The 22,080-nt window shown below is 41.8% G+C and overlaps 1 protein-coding gene across 1 annotated transcript in view; it reads right to left on the bottom strand.

The window, feature by feature from the left end:
* The window catches only part of bcar3 (BCAR3 adaptor protein, NSP family member), a 31,561-nt gene that overhangs the window by 8,300 nt on the left and 1,181 nt on the right, over window positions 1-22,080 (bottom strand). The window contains 1 exon segment of the mRNA XM_030784695.1: window positions 15,975-16,014. Coding sequence (XP_030640555.1) covers window positions 15,975-16,014 — 40 coding nt within the window.

Raw genomic sequence — 22,080 nt, 5'->3', positions numbered from 1 at the left:
TTCTCTGTTACATATACACACAGAGTATCCAGCTGCTCTCTGATTGGCTGGAAATGTACCTGCTCTAGTCAGGAGGCAGTGATTACTATGAATTTAGAGCTCTTCCCCTTTTTCCCCCCAACCACCTCATTGAGGCCCCGAGGACAAGCCTCGCCCTTTACCTGTAAACACACACACATAACCTGCTTCGCAACACCAGCTTCTGACTCATTCCTTAGGATATAAGATGAGACACTGTGTGACAGTATGGGGGTGGTAATTCCATGGATCACACTGGTTCCTGTAAACCGTGTTTCACAAAACTTAACACAATGTTTTCCCAGAGACACCTACATCAGTTCGATATATATATATATTTTAAAAAAAAAAACATTAGCAGTTGTTGGAATCCAACAGAATTTATATCATGCTTTATAGCCCGCAAGCCATGTAACCACCAGCATCTGAGTCAGTTTTCGCCGACTGCTTTCCTGATTGATAAAATGTATCTTACATTGGCAGATGACAACAACTGTTCGTCAAAACAACTAAATTTTAAGACGATAGCGCCACCATATCAACTTGAATATTATCTTTCAGATCTAACTCCGAAGTGGTGAAACAAGTTGCCTGTCTCCACTAGACAGTCTGACACGGGACACATTCATAAAACCCAACAAAACTCACCTCTTTCAAATCTTGAAAATCCAGGATCAACTCCCAGTTCCATGCATGGTTTTAGTGTTTTAGCACTAAAACCATGCAGGTTCCTTGGATTTGTTCTTGCCACTACCTTCCGTGTACTGAGATCTGTTGTTTTAAGCCTATTTTTCATTGCCTGCTGCAAAATGACTAAATGTAGATGTAAATATTTAACAGGATTATAAAATTATATATTTAATGATAATTGTTGTCATTTAAATTTCAGTACAAGCCCTGTAAATGTAGGTTTTCTTTCTTTCTTGCTTTTTTTATTTGTTATTGTTGTTAGTTATCAGTTTTGTTTTAGTCCAACGTTACAGGGAAGTTGTCTCTCTGTGTCCCTCAAAAACGGAGTTTTTGTTTGATAAGAGACCACTCAAGCCATTCTGCACCATGACAACTGGAAAGGGGAGGGGAGGCAGTGAGGAGACGAGAGGTAATGGGTTTCATTATATCGACCCAAAGTCACACAAACACCGAGCCAGAGACTTACTGTAAACTCAATAATCCGACAATTCAATAGTAACCGCTGAGGCATACGCTGCACGCTGCATTCTTAGCCACTGGCACTGTGCAATATTCTTTTTTTTCTCGCGCGCATTTAAAATTATACGATTCGTATTAATCACAGCTGAGTGATGACACAGAGTTAACCGATTTGAGTGCTTTCCGAAGCACCCTAAAGAGATGACGCCACGGAGTCACTCGCTTATTTCAACTACTATTGAACGGCACTGCTTACTTTTAATCATCCTGTTGCTATTTATATGGGGTTGAATACATTGAGGGTGTAAGAGTTATCTAAGAGAGTTATCGACTCACTAGAGTAAAATGTTGAAAGTAATGACCATGTGGACATCGATCTAATATTGGCATGTTACTACAACTAGGACACACATCACCACCTCACATTCAGAGCACTTCAATCCATGTTGGTTAAATGTTAGGAATGCTTACTATGTGCGGTCTTCAGCCTCAGAGACCCAAAGTACCACCTTCCATATCACCACAGTAGTAGGCTACAGCGCCTCAGATGCCGTGAACGCGGTACCTGCTGCTTAACCCCAAGGCTAAATCTGTCATTGCGGAAGGAAAAAAAAAAAAACTCCCCCGCTAGTCTGTACAGTCAAGCTTTTTATTATGGAGCACAGAATTGCATGCCAAATAAAACTGACGTCAGCACACAGGAAATTTGGAGAAGTGAAGCCGTAGGGGCTAAGTGGACAGCAATGGAAACTCTAGCCTAAACTGATATGGCTCTGTTTGTTTCAGCGCAGACTTAATTAAGTAGCCTGAGCTATTGTCAGCCAGCCGTGGAGCCACCGTTTGCCGTTGTATATTTTATTAGCCGGTTCCATTTGGGAGAGTGTGTCCCTGGAAGCCATCGGATGAAAACAGCTTTTATGGCTTGATTAACTCTTGATTTGTACCCTTAAAAAAAAAAAAAAAACAAGGAAAACTAGCTGTGCGCTCCTTACGCTAAGAGCCTGGCTTTTTAAGGCTGATGTCATGTCACTGAGCGACAGACCTGCTGAGGCAGTTTCTATAGGGGCTGAATGAGTAACATCGAATGCTTTTGTGATGGTATATGCACTCTTCATATATAGCCTGTGTAAATACTGCTGTGTGTCATACCAGCTCCACTTCACCTGAAATTCCAAAGCAAAAAAAAACGGCCTACCCTTAAGAGAAAGGGGCGGGGGGGGGGGGGGGGGGGGGGGGGGGGGGGGGCTAAGGAAAGGAAAAGGAAGTGCTGTCAGCTTCTATCAGTACATGATCCCAGGGGGGTTGGGATGCCTTCACTTTATTTTCTCATTGTCAGTCTGGGTGGGGGGTGCAGCTCTAGCAGGAGGCCTGTCAGCGCTGTCAGTACGATAAAGTCAGCATGGAAGACCACACCGTGCCCCAATACCCATCAACCAGCCAGGGAGAGCAGTACTATAACCCAGCATACTGATATTGAGCTCTAACCCTATGAGAGAGAGAGAGGGGACTGATACTGATTTTTGTATGTGAAATATAAGCTAGATTTCACAGTGAGCACTGGATAGCTCCATAGAAGTTTCAAAGAAAATGTCCACAGCGATTGTGTTCTAGAATGATCATAAACGCCTTCTCCGCGGTCTGGTGGCAGAACATTAAAGCATCCAGACTGGTCAGTGTTTTTCATGAACTCTGTAGCCAAATCACCTCAAGTTTACTTCAACTAAAAACTAAAAATACAAAAGCTGGATTCGTGCTTGTTGTTCCTTTTTTTGTTTGTTTGTTTGTTTTGTTGATCTTTCCATGTGTACAAGTGCCCACAGCAGAATGTTGGGACATTCCTAGGTATTTGAGTGGTGTGTCGGAATGTTTTGCTTGGACGAGTGTTCTGTTCTCAGACCTTTCATCCCGAAAGCAAAAGGGAGTTGGGCACAGCTATGACAAGGGGTGGGGTGCGCACACACACACACACATACACACACACACACACACACTCAAGGAGGTGAGTGGGGGGTTTGACTGTAAAAACACGCTATAACAAACAAACCAAGCCAAAAAATCAATCACACATAAGCACACACAATGACGCATTGGATCACTGGCTTGTTTTCAGTCAGTGATGATTAATCCTGACCCGACAATCTATCCTAGTGTCGCTCTGATATAAATCACATCAGAAAACTGCCAATCATTCAATAACAGGAAATCCTCAGGGCCTTACAGAGAGAGAACTGTGCAGTGTAACTGCCTCCAACTGGGTTTTTAATTACCACCAAGAACATGTGAGTGGTACGGGGGTCACGACCCAGGCCTCTTTGCACTCATGTGTGAACATACATGTGTCATGCCTCTGGAGGCACCACACTGCTGTTCCCACGGTTACATGGGAACAGGCATGAACCTGGTGCGCCTCAGTCAAAAAGGGATTTGCCAAATTTCTCTTTCGGGGTTTTAAGCTACAAGTGTGGGAGAGGAGTTACACGTTATTGTTAGATGGAAAGAAACAACACTTTAGTGTTTTCTTTTACGCTAAGGCAGTAGTCTCCTCCCTAAAACATTTTTTTAACTTATCTACCTCCAACATCTGCTTGCTGGAGGTAGATTAACTTCTGAATCAGACAAAGCTGATTTAGTTTAATGGAGACACCCTATCCCAGAGCCACTGAATGAATGATATATTAGAAAGATGAGAAAAGATGTCAGCTCTGAATAATATTTAGTGTGACTACAGCTTTGGTGGCTTTTTCTCTTTATGGAGAACTGTCTTTGCTTTTCTCCACCCTTCTCATATGTGTAATATATTTATAGTGGCTGACAGTCCCTGATCTAAGTGTAGACTGAAATAAACTCTGATGGCATTGGTATTGTAGTGAGGCGTATTCTACAATTTTCTCAACAGCGGGCAAAAACCAACACCCCACAAGCCACAAATTGCTGTGACCAGATGACGGTATACTTTTATGCTGGCTGGGAGAGACATCATGTTGAACTGTTTGTTTTTAAAGCTTCAGTCTAACAACAGCATTACACAATACATAAATCAAGAGCCAAATTTAAAAAAAAAATAGAGAGAGAGAGAGAGAGAAAACCTACGGTTGTGAAAACATGTTTGAAAATTTCAACTCACATCTTCCCAAGCTTGAGAGTTTGATGCATTAGATTTTTATAGCAACTTTTGAGATTTTTTTTTTTTTTTTGGTCGGTTGAGGTAGACGCTCCTGGCATCTCCTCGACATTTCTTTGACAATACGACATTGCTTCATTATCCCAAGCGACGAAATTGGGCTTGGGTCCATTTGGCATTGAACTGAAGCCATAAAACGTTGAACCTGGCTGTAAAAATAGCCATGAGCGTGATTAGTCACGAGTGTCATGATGTTGAGATGACGGCAGTTAAACCCTTCATCAGGTAAAGACATCGCTGACACGTCCGCACGTAATATCACTTGATCACTCCATGCTTTTATTAATCCACTCATTTAGAGCTAGTGACACATGTGTTGAGTACACTTCAGTGATTGACCACAAAGCCCCCTTTTAAGTTTTGCTTTCTGCGCTGTCATCATGGATTCTTTAGTAGTAAATCACACGGGAATTGCTCTGGCTGTATGTCATGACAGTCATCCAGTGCTCTGTGACATCATCGTACTGACACTCTTAACTTAGGCACCTGAGTGGGCTTATTCACGAACGGAATGCTTTCACTATGATTGTGGCAACCAATGAGATAATGCCCATTTGTTCGATCTCTTCTCATCAGTGCAGTTCAAGGCATTACTGCCTGTAATGATAATTATCTCATCTTTGTTGACCAGTTCAAAGGCTTAAGGCAATTTTCCAAAGTCAGCGAATAAAGGGCAGCTCTTAGCATTTCTGCCTGTATTCTGAGACAGAGAACGACGTCCGTGTTTTACACGATTCTGGGTGGCTTAAACTCGTTCTAGATTTAATGCAGTTTTCCTCAACAGTGGGAGAGCCTGGTAAACCCTCATCTCATTTCTAGAGAATCGTAAAAAGATAAAAGATAAGACAAAGACCAAAAGATAAAAACAAAGATGAAAGAAAAAAAATGGACTCATATGGGAAGTTCTAGGCCCTTAGAGAACTAAGAGTATCAGCACCAGACCAGTCTTTTATTAAGCTGATGGGCCAACCTCTGAACTTACAGAGAACGAAACCATGGTAAGCCGCTTTTAGTTAATGACCATGAATGAGAAACCATTCCCCCGCTCCATTCCTTAACGCGTAATCCTCTTTGCTCCACTACGCATTCACCCGTACCACAGCCCATGTTGCACAAATGGTTAAAAAGCACGTTTAAGTGGGAAGCCACACAGATTATGTTAGGTGAGGGCAGAAAAAGGTCAGATACCTAGAGGAGTCATCCCCAGTGCAAACGGCCATTAGAAATGTTTACAGCGAAGCTTCGGCATCACAAGCAATCAAACTGTAGTTAGTGTTTTCCTGTAGGCTCCTTTGGGGTGACCGAGAGATGAAGACACTAAAAGTCCCGCTGGCAATGGGGAAATTAGTGGGCCTGTTATGACCAGTGGTATCAGCCTCATCTAGGGCCTTTTGGTGTTGGGTCTCACCCTTCCTGTGCACACGTAAACAGAGAAGATCATCTAAGTGTCCCATCTCTGAGTGATGACGCCCGGGGATCCCCAGGGCCTCCGGTCTGCTTCCTCACTTAAGTCCTCCATCATAACACCACTCCATTTGAGCTCCCAGGAGCTTCCCAGTTCACTTACTCCCATACATAGAGACACAGAGACTGCTCATGTAACATAATAGTGAGGCAGGGAGAGTGTTTGGCAAATGGAACATGATGAATGTATGAAGAGGGTTTATGCGCATTTAAGTTGTTTTTTTTTTTTTTTAATTCATGTCGCTGTTCTATTTTTTTTTTTCCTATTATAATTTTTAAAAGTACCCCTTTCGACCCTTTGACCTCTCTTAATCCAATGAGTGACCTTTGAATGAAGATTTGTAAAATGTTGTTTGATCGTCAGAACAGATTAAAGTGTGACCATCTGGTAAACGTGTTGTTCTGATGCTCTAGAGCAGAATCTTTGAATTTCTCTCCTCTTTTCCCTCTTGCTCATTCACTCTGTCTTTCTTGCTCTCTCTCTCTCTCTCTCTTTCTCTCTCTCTCTCTCTCTCTCTCTCTAACCCCTACTGTGCCCCTATCAGGCCCAGAACATGTAAGAGCCCCCGTGGAGGGCATGCAGAAAGGATTAGGAACCAGGGCCAGCTGTACAGCATCACTTTGAAACACCGACTCCTTTAATGTCTCCTCAAGCGAACTGCATTTAGACTGCAAAGAGAGAGAGAGAGAGAGAGAGAGAGAGGTCTTTACTGTGGCACAGCGAATGAAGATTGAAGACTCTCTTCCTAGGGCATGCCTGAGACGGAGGAAAAGCGTATCAGACACGACAAGACCGTGTGCGTCAGACAGGAACAAGTCTCCAAGAGCACGGAGAAGCAGAGTGAGACGGAGAAGTCTCTGGGTGCCTAAACAAAGCTGTCTGCTGTGACCAAAGCATCTTTCATTAATGTTCATCCAAACATGCTATGACAGCACCTTACCATCTCCTGTCAGTCAGTGGATTCCAGCTGTCTTACACACACACACACACACACACACACACACAAGCACACACTGTTGCTGAGCTTTCAGTTCTGCTAGACCATTTCATTATACTCCATATTGCCTTCTTCTCCACATCTCACACTGTGTGTGTGTGTGTGTGTGTGTTTTTGTGTGTATGCGTGTGTGTCTATGTAGGGCATGGTGGATGAGTTTAAGTGGGAAGCATCCGACGGGTGTTAATATAGCCATTTGGTAAGCGAGTAACCCTGTTTATTTAAGGCCGGACTGTAGGGCTTGGATTTCATGCCTCTACAGGGTATGACTAGTTCACAGCTGTACTCTACATGGCTCCGCTCACAGCTGTGCTTACAGGCCTGTCACACCGACTAAAATAAAGATACACCCCGTGCCATCCTCAAAGAGAGGAAACGATCGACGGTTCCCTCCGCACCAGAATTAGCCCCTGTGCGACTAAAGTTTCGCTACCGAACATTTAGTCTGTTTCGCTTTTCTCCATCCAGTCTTGGTAATAATGACCCCATGCACCAGACCCAACACTGCCCACTGTGTCTTTCTCAGACCCCCACATCTGTACGTCCACCCGCCGTCCACAAGAGACCGGAAGTTTCCATGACAACCCCCCGCTATTTTAGGAAGGAGGCCGAGGAAAAAACAGGCCCTGAAGTATTAGCAGACCTCCAGTCCTCGCTAAAGGCCCAGTGGGCCAAACAGCCAGACGAAAGCAATAACAAACCGGTGGCTATTCTGGGGGAAAAAAAAAATCATCCCAGGCAAGATGGATCTGAAGAAGGGGAATGATACACATACACAAAATATGGTGTTCCCAAAATGCCTCGAGTCTTTCGACACAAAACGAAAAGGGAGATCAATAGCTCAACTGCTATTGGACAACGGTAAACAACGTTGATGACATACGTCGTTATCCAGGACTAATCCATGAGACTAACAACATATGGACATATTTCTAGGAAAAATGACAATAAAAATCCTTTAATCCTTGAATTCCACGATTTATTCGTACCCTCTGACCAATAGCTGCTTTTAATGACTTCAAACAAAAAATCTTTTTTTTTCTTCTTTTTCTTTCTTCCCATCAGATTTTCCTACTGTTAATACTACTGTACTTTAATGTATCCTTTGACTCATGGAGCGTTATGTTACAGTTAAATATTGCCTCTATGTAAGCCATAAACAGATGCATAAATAATTCCTCTATTTAAAGCCTCTATTTAACACTATTTAAAGCAATCTATTTAACACTACCTGTCAATGGCGAATAGGAGAAGCTCTCACAACAGATCACTTATGTTACATGTCTCACTCCTTCACAGCTTACGGTTTCCTGGTTACTTTCACCTGGTTTCACATTTTTTGAGGTCGAACGATTTTAAAAACGTACCCATAAACATTTGACGGGAAACATACGGAAGCAGAACTCACTCACACACGCATACATACACATGCTCCCTCTACAGTTAGTGTCACACAGGGAGAGATGTCTGGCCAGTCTCCTCACTTACCCTAATGAAAAGAGCAATATATCTAAACACCCAGAACCGAGACAGTAACCATAAAACTACACTCTGGGTTTTAAAACACAAGATGTTGAGACCTCTCTCCACCCCCTCCTCCCATTTCTTCTCTTTCAGTTGGTACATCTTTTTTCTGCTTGCACCACACAGATTCCCTATAGATACACACAACAACCCAGTGAACATGATACCTTGGCTGAGGATAAACTGCATGCGATATTATAAAATTCTGTAATATCAAAATGTTCAATTGCCCTTAGTTGTAAATCCATGAAAACCATGCACTACACAAATAGATTTGTTTGAACAGGTACAAACCCCTTAACCCTCACTTTCTGTGATATACTAAGTTCATTAAAAGTTTAACCCTTAACCCCCCCCCCCCCCACACACACACACACACACACACACACATACACACACACACACTCACAATGTCCATCCACTGCAGATGGCTGTAGAAAATGGGGTTCAGGCTGACACTCACCTTGGCTCCGATGACAGAGCTCTTCTGGTAAAAACAGCACAGGGCTGCAGTGATGGTCTTCAGAATGTTGCATCTCTCAGACATCTCTTTACTTCTCAACACAAACTAACACTGAAAAAGACCCTCTTTAAAAAAGAAAAAAAAAAAAAACCTTACTTGACTACCAAATTCAAAAAGTCTCCAAGTCTCTATGGAACTGGATCTCTGCTCCACTCATCAGTGTGAACATGTTTTACCTGCTCTCTCTGTGTGTGTGAGACAGTCTGTCTCTGTATGTTTGAGCCCTGTTCTGCATATGCCGCTCCACTCCCGGGTCACTCCATGTATGGAGCTGTGGACTCCCCCATGTGATACTACTCACTGGCAAATGAAATCTTAGCCATCTGTGAGCACTTCGTTGCATTGCCGCCAATCCCTACCCTACGCTCCCAACAACCCTCCCAGACAGAGGAGAGAGAGAGAGAGAGAGAGGGAGGGAGGGAGGGAGAGGAGGGGAGGGAGAGAGAGCGAGAGAGAGAGAGACAGAGTGAGGTGGAGGAGAGGGAGAAAAGAAAGACTGTGAGCGGCAGTGTTTCTTACTGCTCACCCACCGCTAACTGAGTCTGACTGGTTCTGCCGCTCTGAATGCCCTTTTTGTGTCACCTTTCTAAACGTTGAATTGTTTTACTCACTCGTTCAGTTCCAAATCTGTCAGCAAGACACATTTACCTCCGTCCTACCGAACAGAAAATCAGTGGTTTCTAATTTCTGTGTGTTTCTGTTCTTCTGTCTCATTCACTAATTAACGCACGTAAAGGGGTGGGTAAAGCTATATGCAGTCAAAGGATTGCATTTTGCAGTTCTGAACTGAAGTTTCTCTGTTTCTGGACTGAAACAGGGGATCAGCAGAAAACAGCAGAGAGCAGCAGAAAAGAGCAGCAGTATCAGTAAGAGTGACAGGTTTGCACTATGGACGGAGCCCTGTCTCCCAGTGCCATCACTCCACTGCCACTGTCAGCACTCTCTGTCCTGCTGAGCTGAGATGAGAGCAGGTTTATCTAAAAAGAAAAAAGAAAAAAAAAAGAGAGAGAATACCCAAAAGGGACCACTTACAACCAGTACTGTCCTGTCTCACAGCAGGAGGACAGCGGACTGAGGGCTGCAATATTACTCCCTGTGGAGCTTAAATAAATACCACCTCAGTAAGCAGTCACTTTTACTGCTGCGCTCCAACCAAAGGGCTTTTGTTTTTCGACAGAAAGCTAATAAGCACCTTCTCTGGTCTGTCTCCTTCGTTAAGAGAATTAGATAAAAGCGTCTGCTCTCTCGGGGAAACCCAGACTTGCTAGATGACCATTTGCTGTAATTCTATAATGTGAACGCCACAAGTCTGCGGAAAGCATGTGAAAGTGTGCGTGATAACCACAAACACGACAATCTCGCTCTCATGACTTGCGCTCTTATTTATTTATTTATTTATTTATTTATAATTTACAAAAACGCCTGCCGTACTTAAAACCCTGTTTCCTTGCATGTTTTTGCAATTTCTCTATTTTACAGTCCTCCAAGGTGCATGAACTATCATGTATATTTTACGGTAAAACACAGAGAAAAAAGGTGAGGGGCCTGAAAAGGAGAGAGGGAAGTCTTGAATCATATTGAGAGAGAAGTTTGTGCCAATGGGAAAAGTCCAGGGGTGTCATGCCCGAGTCGTAATTACGGACAAAATATTACGGATGTTAAAGAGTTGCATGTCTGTCAGGTATGTTTAATTCTGTTGCTCTCAAATCGCTCATAAAAGGTAAACAATGCCATTTAGTCCGGCTGGCACACCCTCCTCGCAACAGAGGAACGCGTTCCCAGAAGACAGCTCCTAAACAAGCTAATTACACTCAATAAAGCCCCAGAAAGCCTGCGAGCGAATACATTTTTTTGAGTTTTCCCCGGACAGAGAGGCCCAGACGGTATTTTTTGTAAGGCTGAAAATGAAAACGAGCGGTTTAAAAACAGACCGACGCGGGATAGACTGCAAGCCGGGACAAATTTGAATCCAGCCTCATGCAAGTTATGGACTTTCCTGCATACATAATATCAATTAAACTAGTGTTTTGAACGCTTTAAGTTACGATGTTCAATTAAAATATTAAGTTTGACTTGTGGCTGTGTCCCTGCGTCTCATAATAGAAGAATTACTTGTCCCGAAGATTTAAACAACGAACCTATCCTTAGGATAGGAAAGATTTATTCAGATACAAACACAAGGCATATCTGCATTTCCACATAGCAAAATATGGGAAAGAGCATTGTATCACTATACCCATAACATGACATCTTTTCTCCTTCTATCAGTGACGTAAAAGCTGTTTCCCAAGTAGAGGAAAAATATACCACTACGTCAAACACTAAAAGTCAGATACTGAGATTCTGACGTTTAACAGAATATTTTAAAAAATAAATAGTAGTAGAATACTCAGGTTGTATAAAATACTCACTAGTATAAAGACTTAAGAGGAAATCTATTTGAGCTTAGCGAAATGTGATCTAATTATTCCTAAGTTTGTTTCAGATGACAGTTACATAACATGCCCCGAAGGGATAAACGTACAATCTTTAAGTTAAAGGCGTATAATGGAAATTCTAAGCTTCTCTTCCTATGTTACACATCCTATTCATCGCTATCAGTGCAGCCTTGACACCACCTTTTATGTGCGTTGTCATAGACTGATATGAACACTAGAGGGCAATATTGTCCCTTAAGCGCCTCCGCTATCGCTGCTTGGGAAATGAGTGGGCTTACAACAAGTCATTCCGGCAGAGCCTTGCTCTTGCTCATTTCGCTAGCAGTGAATGTTCACGCTTTTCAAACGTGACTTTACTCTGAGTATTTTAAGGCATCATGGTGCCATTTTTATGAGAACTTTAAAGCTCACGTGTCGGAGATAGAATACGTAATCCACTCCTCCAGCAAGTGCGTTTAAGGCTTAACATGGGTCCGAGTTAACACTCTTGTTACTGCAAATTCAAATAGTCGCATTGTGGTTCTTACAAGCGTTATTAAAACCATATGCTATTTTTATCACTACTGAACACAGGCCAGAGTATGTAAATAAAAAATAAAAAAAATCAAGTTTTGGCTCTGGTACTGTGTAGCATGACTATTCTTTTCTTATCATGATCATAATCACTTTACTGTCATAAAACCAGTCTATTTTATCTTCACATAACTGACTATGTGCTTTTACAATGTTCTGAATGATCTCATTTACTTTGGATCTGTTTTTTTCTATCAAGTTTTTTTTTTTTTTCTTCGAGTCAGACAGAAGACTGACCGTTGTCTGACCTCTCTGTAGATTATTTAATCGGACAATCGTGTTTTTACTGCTTTTAGCAGATGATATTAGTACAAACAAAGCTGTTGACTAAATATTCCTCAATGCATGTCTAGGCATTTCAGTACATTCATTTAAGTTTACTTGGTCACCAAACCCTTCTTGAAAATATACTGAGTCAAATACACCAGTCTAAGTCCAGTGAAATGCTGTGAAATAAAAGGGCCTGTAGAAATGAACTGAGAAACACCATGTCAGATCAGAGGTCAGTGGATGGTCAAACATTGTCCTTTAAACGCAGGACCTTATTCTTCATTCCTGATCCAGGACGGAGCAATTCTCAGCGAATAGAATGACCAGCACTTCAGTCACAGCTGATGGTCAGTCTTGGACAAACAGAAGGCACCCTGTTGGGCGGTCCCAGTTCTGTCCGTCACAGAGACTCGTGTATTTCTGTGCACTGGCTGCAGGACATCAGAAAGGGTCTTTCAGAGGGGGCAGCGGATCTGTCAGGCCACACAGAGATCCATTGTTTCTCTAAAGCGCTTTCATGAGAGCTTAGCTGCTTACTGAGCAGCAGGCCATACTGTGTGTTTCTGCCGTCAGCGAACGAAACAGAGGAAGAGAGAGAGAGAGAGAGAGAGAGAGAGAGAGAGAGAGATGTGAAAGAATGAGTCTCTCAAAGGCTCATGTGAAAAGTTCCTCTCCAGGAGGAGTCTACTGAGGGTCACTTTCAGCAGGTCAACTTTTTCACACCATTTCCTCCAGTTTTCTCTTTCTCTCTTTGTCTCTCTCTCTCTCTCTCTCTCTCTCCCTCTCTCTTCTTTCCGACTGGCTCTGTCTTCAGACGTCACCCAGATCATGTTCGTTTTGTGCACTAGTGTCCCAACCTGACACTAAACACAAAATATGACACAGCCAAATATGAGTCACGTTAAACGCTGGGTTCTTTTTCATTTATGAACAGTGCAATTAGTGCAATTTGACTTATGGCACTCCCTCACCCGCAAACTTCACCATCTTCCCCCCTGAGGCGAACGTTTTGGTCCCCACCCAGTGAAAAGTGGTATTTTTAGCCAATCGTTCCTTCCAGAACAATTTCCACCCTCTCTCTTTCGAGATGCTCTTTGATGATAGTGGCTGTAGCACATCAGATTTGAAGCGTTCAGTGGTTCACACGCAACATTAGCCGGGCGAAATGATGGACAGAACGGAAACCCCAGGCAGAACAGACCACACCCTCTTGGGTTTTTTTTTTTTCTTTCTTTCTTTCTTTTTTGCTTTCTTTGTTTTTGTGGAGTATCCTTCATACCCTTCAACACAATAATCTGCTATTTAGTATTGTTGAAATACTGTCTGCTCTGACCTCTTTGGTGGTCAGTTTCAGGTCACAGGGCAAACAGGAAATGACATCAGCTTCTGAATGCTTTAATGCCCCCCCCTCCCCCCACTTTCAGCTTCCTGTCAAAGTAAACTAAACCTTCAAGCATTTCAAAAGCCGATTAGATTTGGAGAGAAATTATATTGAAAGTTTTATTGATTTTTTTTTTTTTTTTTTTTTATGTGGCAATTAATAACATACCAAGAAGCCCATAATGTTCTTACATTTTCACTTGTAACAAAAGGAGAAACAGAAGCTTGGTTTTCCTGTTTCGTCTTTTTCCTGTCATATAGGGTTTTTCCCCCCCTGTGGAAATCTTAGTACACTGGAGCAAGCTACAGTCACAGAGTTAAAACCAAGAATGCACTGTGTCAAAAATGCACTGTTCTGTCATGCCTCACTAGTGTTGGTTAAACACTGGATTGGAAACAGTACCCTGACTAATGAGGCCAGGGTAAATTTCACCTTGAAATAGACACAGTGGCAAAGGATTGGAAAGGACTTATTACCTCAAACACCGCGCACACCGACACCAACACCCACCCACACCCACACCCACCCACACACACACACACACACCTACCTACACACACACACACACACACACTGAGGTACACAGGTTAAGTGAGGACATGACATCATGCCAAGTTGTGCTCTGAACAGAAATGTCTGATATGTGATATCTTCATGATAACCCCTTTGACACCAAACAGTGAGATTAGACAGCTGTCCTCTGCCGCCTGTATAGCCAACACAGACTTTTACAGCAGGTTTATCTGTACAATTATCCTGAAATTCATCTCAAAAACTCAAAAACAAAAGCTCCCTTCAAATGAAATGACTAAAACTCAGCTGTAACCCTGATATCCTTTCCAGTCTGAATCTTTTCCTGTAAGAATGTTCCCTGAGATTATACGGAATCTTTCCCCGAGTCACTCTGGACTCCTTAAGTTTTGTTGGCATGCTGTTGGTAGGCAGACTGATATGGTTTGTGATGCATGGGTTGTTTGCTTTACCCTCCTATGTGCGAGGTAAACTCACAAGACAAGGATGGGCTTTGCTCTTCACAAGGGCCTGCAAACCCCTCAGATGGAGTCAGAGAGAGAGAGAGAAAGAGAGAGAGAGAGAGAGAGAGAGAGAGAGAGAGAGAGAAAAGAGAGATCTCAGCTGACTGCCAAAGGTTTTTTTGGTATTGCACCAGGACAAACTGGTAGTTGTCATCGCTCAAACGCCCAGTCAAAGCAGCAGGTGATGTTAATGGAAAATGTAATTAAGGCAATACAAATACAGCAGCCCACTTCTGAGAGCTGTCCAACTGGCCGAAAAATAAGGTTATCGTTACAAATGAGTTTACTGTGTATGACGTTAAGCTCTCATGAATTTGATTATATTATAGCTTTCAATATCAATGGTTTTCTTTGCTACTGTCCCCCAGGCTGTTAACGCGTATAAACTATCACGGATCCCTTTGTCATTGTGCCTTGATCGGATCATTCAAAACAGATTATTTTCTTGGCCAGATGCTTCCGGCAAAGCGCAGCTTACTTCAAGTACAACCATCATAATATGAATTTACACAGAAAGATAAGCACAAATCTCCACAAAAGACAAAATATGGTAGACAAAGATTGTCGTTTTTACCATCAAGCCTACAAATTTTCGTTGCTTTCACAGTTTAAAGGGCACAGGTCTGGTTTTTCAGGTCTTAAAATGATGCTTCTACTTTTCACACAAAGTGTTAATTGTTCACAACGAAAGATGGTATGACCAGAAGGAGGAACAAACTGTTAGCTAGTAAACACAATGAAAAAAACAAGCATACACACATGCTTGAGACAGGTGAGGCTTTTATGACTAAAGTCTGATCAAAATACCACTATCAAAATTCAAGGGCAGGTACCCACCCATGAAAACCAAGTATATACATACATAAAAATCACGCTCTGACACACAGATACCCACAAACACACACACCCTACAGAAACACACTCCAAATATACACATCACATTTTGTGTGGATCTTTGAACAGTGCAAAAAGTCTGGCCAAAGTTCCAGACTAAGAAACAATATTCCACACCTGTCTACTCATTGTAGAAATAAATGCAGTTTTACAGTCAGCAAATGAAGTGTTACAGTCAGCAAATAAATTCAAAGCTTTTATAATTTGGCTTAAAATAGCAGAGAGAACTGATTACTAGGTCCCTGTTCCTGTCCTATTCCTGTACCCCTGTTTTGTTTTTTTTAAACTTCTTTAAACACTCAGAAGTCCCAGGAAGTAAACCATCTTTTGTTTTTCTGCCCTTTCCACTTCTCAAAAAAACACTGGATGAGATATACAAAAGAAAAAAATCCTAAATCCTAAAACAACTGAAAAGTTCCACTGGAATTTTTCAGCATTCTTGAAGATAGCAGACATTCCACATTCAATTCAAATAAAATGAGAAACACCAAATGGAGGTGTCTGATAGAGAAGGACTGGGCTCTTACCTTGACGTACTCCATGGCTGGGTCCATGCTGTTGGCGTCCCTGGAGGAGAGAGAGAGGGTTCGTTTTAGTGAACACATTCACTTGTTCCTCTTTGTCTAACCGTCTGCAGAGTGTCTGTCTCACCACAGTGGCGTTTCGCCTCTGAGGTTTGCTGAGTGTTTTCTCTCCAGTGCAGTAGTAGCTTGGCTTCTATTTGAGGTTGCCTCCAACGTTCCTGCCCCCCCCCCCCCCCCCCCCCACCACCACTGACCCAGACGTGCCCCCCCCCCTTTACAGACACCACATTAACTAATTCACGCAGCCATATGAGTCCAGAGCCAGCCCCCCTCACATATACACATTCCCCAGTTACCAAAGCACTACAGTAGGGAATAACCCAGCCTCAAAGGGTTTGTCCTCTCCAAGACCCCCCACCCCCCACGACTAGAGCAGCTATCGACGCAAATACAGCAAAAGAGGAAATACCTCATGAAAACTGACATATAGCAGCTCTGGAAACTAAACTGCATTTCTGCCAAGGGTCATACATCCCACAGTCTGACTTAAAGATCTGGTTTGTTTTTAGCTCTCCTTCAACTACCCCCCTCTAGAAAAAAAAGCTTTTCCACTATTGTGTTTATGTAGAGTTAAATCCATATTACAAGATGTGAGGGATTATAGTTTGGGGAGGGGTGGGGGGTGTTAATTCTTCCAGTCTTACATAAGAATTCCTTCAAAAATTCAGACTGAGAGAGCGTACAATAAACACTTAATGCACCCATTTGTGGCGTGCAATTTTGAGAAGGGAAAACATCAACAGAGAATTAAGCTAAGCTGATATGGAAAATCTTTAATAATCATATATTTGTACAAAGTTCATCCCTGCAAAAGATTTCGAGATTGTAATCTATCTCAAGTTTATACTAACAACAGCAATGATCTTGGGTCATTTTATGCCTGCTGGTGCATTTCTCTGAGTAAAGAATGCATGAAAAACAGTGGCAAGAGTAAAATAAACTCCAAAAAGAAGGAAAAAAAAGAAAGAAAGAAAGCCAGCAAGCCAGATTTCAGGAGTTCAGCGCCAGCTACGGCAGCTAACTGCACTGCTCAGCTCCCTCTTTCCTGTTTTAGCCTCTCTTCTACTGCCCCCTCACACTGCGGGCTGGAGATCCTTCTCTTGATATTCTTTCATCCTCTGTTTCTTTCTTTCTTTCTTTCTTTCTTTCTTTCTTTCTTTCTTTTCTGTTGTTGGGTGTATCTGTCCCTTAGGGGAATGAGAGCTATATTCAGATTTATGACAGAGGTGACCATGGAGGTTAAAAACCTGGCCTTGCTACAGCTGGAGTTAGATAACAGAGAGCAGTAGGCAGTTCAAGGTGTTGAGACACTGGGCCTCATTCACCAATATCTCCCTAAGTTTTTTCTTCAATTTGTTTTCGAGAAAAGTCTAAGAAAAGTCTACGTCAGATTCATGACGTGTTCTTGAACCGCAGAATTGTTCGCATCTTGTTCTGATAATGATGAATCCCATTGTCGTCGTAAATTGAAAGCTCGTGCCAGTTGTTCCTAATTAGCATAGGTAAACGCCCCACCGATCCCCATAAAAGGGCATGAGACTGCAGGGCCGTGCGCACACACAGAAAACGGAAGTCCGTTTCCGCCACATGAAAAAAAAAAAAAAGCTTGCTTAATTGCCACTTTATTTCTCGGAATTGCGATTTTATATCTCGGAGTTCCGACTTTATTTCTCGGTATTCCGGTATTATTTCTCACGATTATGACTTTTTCCGTCGTAATTCTGACTTTTTTTCCCTCGTAATTCTGAGTTCTTTTCTAACAACCAACAAGTAGCTTGAGCCATTACTTCTGCTCCCGCTTTAACGGTTCAATGCGACGCGCGTACAGTAGCAGACAGGAGCGAAGGCTACAATGGCTGCGTCTGCTCTGTCCAGGTATTTTAATATTTATCAATACGTAAAAGTAAAACCGACTGATTCTCACACACCTGCTTTACTATTTGTCTGGTTTCAGATGGAATAACCCATAAATAGCGAATGTAAAACTACTGCTCACTTATCACAGTCTCCATCAGCTGTTCTCAATTTGTTCTTTTTGTTCATAGTACAAAAGTATGAATGAATATGCACTACATTCTGGGGTGTTACATGAAGTGCTAGTGTAGTGTTTATTTATTTTAAAAGACCATAATGCTTTGTAAGATAATAAATAATTATTTAAAAAATTATAAATGATGAAATATTATTGTAATTTAAATACTATATTAAACACACGCAGAATTTAAGAAAACACAATTATTTTTCACAAACATGTCAGCACTCAAATGTGCGTAAGTGTACTTTTGAGTGTACGTAGATTCTGTTCTTGCCCAAGAACAAATCCTAAATAAGAATAATGTCAGAAAACTGCGTGAGTGGGTTTTAAAAAACAAATTTCTTCTTAAGAATGGTTGGTAAATGAGGCCTGTTCATCTCTTTTGACCGTCTGTAACCCAGCCAAGCCGCAGATGCATTGTGTCCTAGAAAAGAAGTTTGTACCCAGCATAACCACTGACTTTCCCAAAACCTCCGAATGTCGAAACGGGATTGCACTGCAGGTCACGGAAAGTGATAATTGGGTTTCTTTGTGACCGATTCTTTGGGTTTGAACATCCAACACAAGAGTAAAGCCTTTGACATGAAAAACCACAAGAGGTCAGAACATCAGTCATGAACACATGTGTGACAGTTGCTGGAAAAACAAATGCACAGCACAGACTGTAGGGGCAGCTTGACTCTATGGAGAAACGTGTACAGTAGGTCTTCTCTTGGCACACCTCCTATCACTGAAAGTTTCACAAGGGTTCATTATTAACTTTTGATCACTTTATCACTGTGTGAGCAGACTTCATTAAAATGACAGAGTAAAGTCTGATAGATTCAGAGAGGATTTATTGTGTGTGTGTGTGTGTGCACACATGTGCAGGCATGTGCTCTCTAAGTACTGAAATGCACACTGCTGTTTCAGATAGAGTGAGAGAGATATTGTATTGGACTCAATATCAAACAAAAACCTCATGGTTGAACAACTTTTTTTACAAGTTCCTATCTGCTAGATGAGTTTGAATGGAGGAGCAAGGGCTGTACCTGGGGGCTATTCCAGAAAGTGGGTTTAGTGAAAACTCAAGAGTCAGTTAACTCAGAGTACGTAGTAAATCTCCTAATAGAAGAGCCCTATGACTTTGTTTTGCTAGGAGAATGAGGCCATAGGGCTCTTCTTTTAGAAGGTTTACTACTTTGAGTTAACTAACTCTTGAGTTTTCACTAAACCCACTTTCTGGAATACCCCCCTGGACTCAGTGTGGGAATGCTTAGGATTATGCTTAGAGTCCTTAGCAACTGTAATGAGCTTACATAAAACTGAAAATCTTGCCTCAGTTTGAAAAAGAAAGAAAAAATGGTGTCTCACTACCTAAAAAGCTGTGTGTCTCACAGAAAACAGGACTTCAATGTTATATAATCATTTTAAAAAGCATAAAAACATTGCCCCCAATGACATTACAGTGCTTGGTGTCACACCAGACATCTCTGATTTGATTGCTCACTTGCATCAGTGCGTTTTAATTTGATTTGTTGGCGGAGATGTCCTTCATGTCCACATGACTTGTCTGAATTGTTTTGACAAAGAACCTTGGCAAGGTGAAGGAAACAAAACAAACAAACAAACCCCCCCCCCCCCCCCCCCCCGCATGTTTCCTAAAAAGGATACGCCATTGGGCTGGTACCAAAAGTACACTGAGTTCTACCAACAATTAGTTCTTCCAGGATGTTTCATCAGCTTTAATGAGCCCCCAAGGCTGTCTGATCCGTACCATCACTGAAAACACACGCATGCGCGCACACACACACACACACACTCACTCACTCAATCGCTTGCACTCTTCTTTTCCTCCCTGACTATGAGTCAGCGGATTTGATCTCACAGTGGGTAGCTTCTTTGTGTGAAGCTAATCTCAGGTTCAAATCTCGTTTTGTCTGTGTATTTCTCTGTGCCATCACACTTCTCCCTGAAGCTCTTTCATCTGTCTCTGTCAGGCAGTAAATCTCCTAATTTTTCACCTGCCTCAGCTGAAAGGGACTTGGAAAACCATCTAAATCCAGCGTCCTCCAATAGAACAGCTGTTTGACACATGTTGGTGAGACGAGACTACGCCAAAGCTGAAAATCCTGCAAATGACTCAACAGATACTGCTATCATAAAATGGATTTACAAGACTTTGAACAAAAGAAATGGAGTCTTTTAGGTCTAAAATCTGTCTTAAAAAAATCATGAAGTGGATAACCATAGAATGACCTCAGTTTGAACACAGAGTACACAGAAGTATGCTAATTCACTCATTTACGCATTTCTGTTTTGAGGACAAAAATAGGTATGAGAACTTCACTTAGATTTATTCAATTTACTTATGTGGACGAATACACAAGCACAGCCAGATTATCTGACAGGAGAGCCAAAAAAAGAGAAGAAAACATGACCCACATTAGAGAGAGGGGGAGAGAGAGAGAGAACAACAGAAAAAAGAAGACACGTTGAGGTGTAGACGTGAGATTAAATCTTCGCCAGACAGATGACTGTTCCCAGATACCGACGCAAAGGCATTCTCTCTAATCTAAAGTTATCTGACATGTTTTTCTCACAGGAGCGCAAGACAAAGCTTTTTTTTCAGTCATCCTGAAATCTCATCCACCGTAACTTGACTAAAGTAACAGCTCCGCACCACGTCAACACAAAGCACAAGCAGTCAAGTCTGTAATCAAATCACTCAGACACACACAAAAAAAAAAGTCTTCCTCAAAACTTCACTAAGGGCATACCGGGTTAGGTCCACTTTATTCCTCTATATGACAGTTAGATGAGACATTAGATGAAGGTGAAATTGTGAGACTGGGATCCTCGAGCCACTGCCTGGAGATGTTGAAAAGATGTCTTTTATCTGATGTCCTAGGAGTTATTCCTTGAAGAAACAAACGTGCATAAGGGACCAGTTCCCCCTCTCTCACCCTCTCTCTCTCTGTCTTGCTTTCTCACTTTCTCCTGTATTTTTTAGGAAAGTCACACTTGTATCTCGCTGCCTCCATGTGTCATGCAGTGTTATACCAAAGAGTTGTTATGGAAACCCTAGATTCACCTGAGGTCACCGCCAACGCTAACGTCAGTCCTGCAGAGTTCTTTTGTTGTGCTCTTCATTTTTCACCCCTCTTCACTCCACAGGCTTTGTGTGAGTGAAATAGTAGACCTGCATTAGGGAACCTTCAAATGTCAAGGGACAGATGCTGTCTTAATTTTGTCACCCAATAAACATACGCCCACACAAATTATATTTGAATGTCCATATACACATACACTCACCTCTGCCTCAAATCTTGCTCTAATAACACCTGCTGACACCACACCAGTTTAGTATTGTCCTGCAGACATCCACTTTTCTGAAGGAGTTATCTTCACTGTTTTTTCCCTGGTCTTTGTATTTTGGAGTTTCCCCTATTTTAAGTTTCCATTTTACCCATTTAAACCTTGTCTTTACCACGTGTAAACCTGCTCAGAATGGAAGAGCTTTTATTCATTAAACTTGTTTATTACTCACTGGGTTGAGTAGTCACATTACTTGATTGAACACCTATGTGTCATTTGTGCACGCTTTAAAAGGCCTGTGTTTGTGAGGACAAAAGATCCTGCCAAGAAGTTGCACTGCAAGTTATATAAAAACTCCTCTATAGGTGCGTCTCTTACTTTATGACACTTATATTGGAGTGTAGTCTGACTGTTATGAGGCTTTGTTTTTTTTTTAAATGAGCAAAGAGTTAAAACCTCACTCATGCATGTCTCTCTTCTTATTTGTGTCTTCTGAGCTTTCAGTAAATATATTTTCATTTTTATATCATTAAAATATTTCAAAATATATTTATATGTATGACCACCCAGATTATGTCACCAACTAATAAAATCCCTTTTGAACTGTATCCATTTGGCAGAGGAGAAAAAAACTATATTCATTGTATTATATTCAGTTCCCTTTGCTTTAAACCTTTCTGTTTTTCATCATGAAATGAAGTAAAACTAAAGAGGTGT

Source organism: Chanos chanos, chromosome 9 (assembly GCF_902362185.1).
Source record: "Chanos chanos chromosome 9, fChaCha1.1, whole genome shotgun sequence".
Lineage (NCBI taxonomy): Eukaryota > Metazoa > Chordata > Actinopteri > Gonorynchiformes > Chanidae > Chanos > Chanos chanos.
This window is presented reverse-complemented; position numbering and strand designations above follow the sequence as displayed.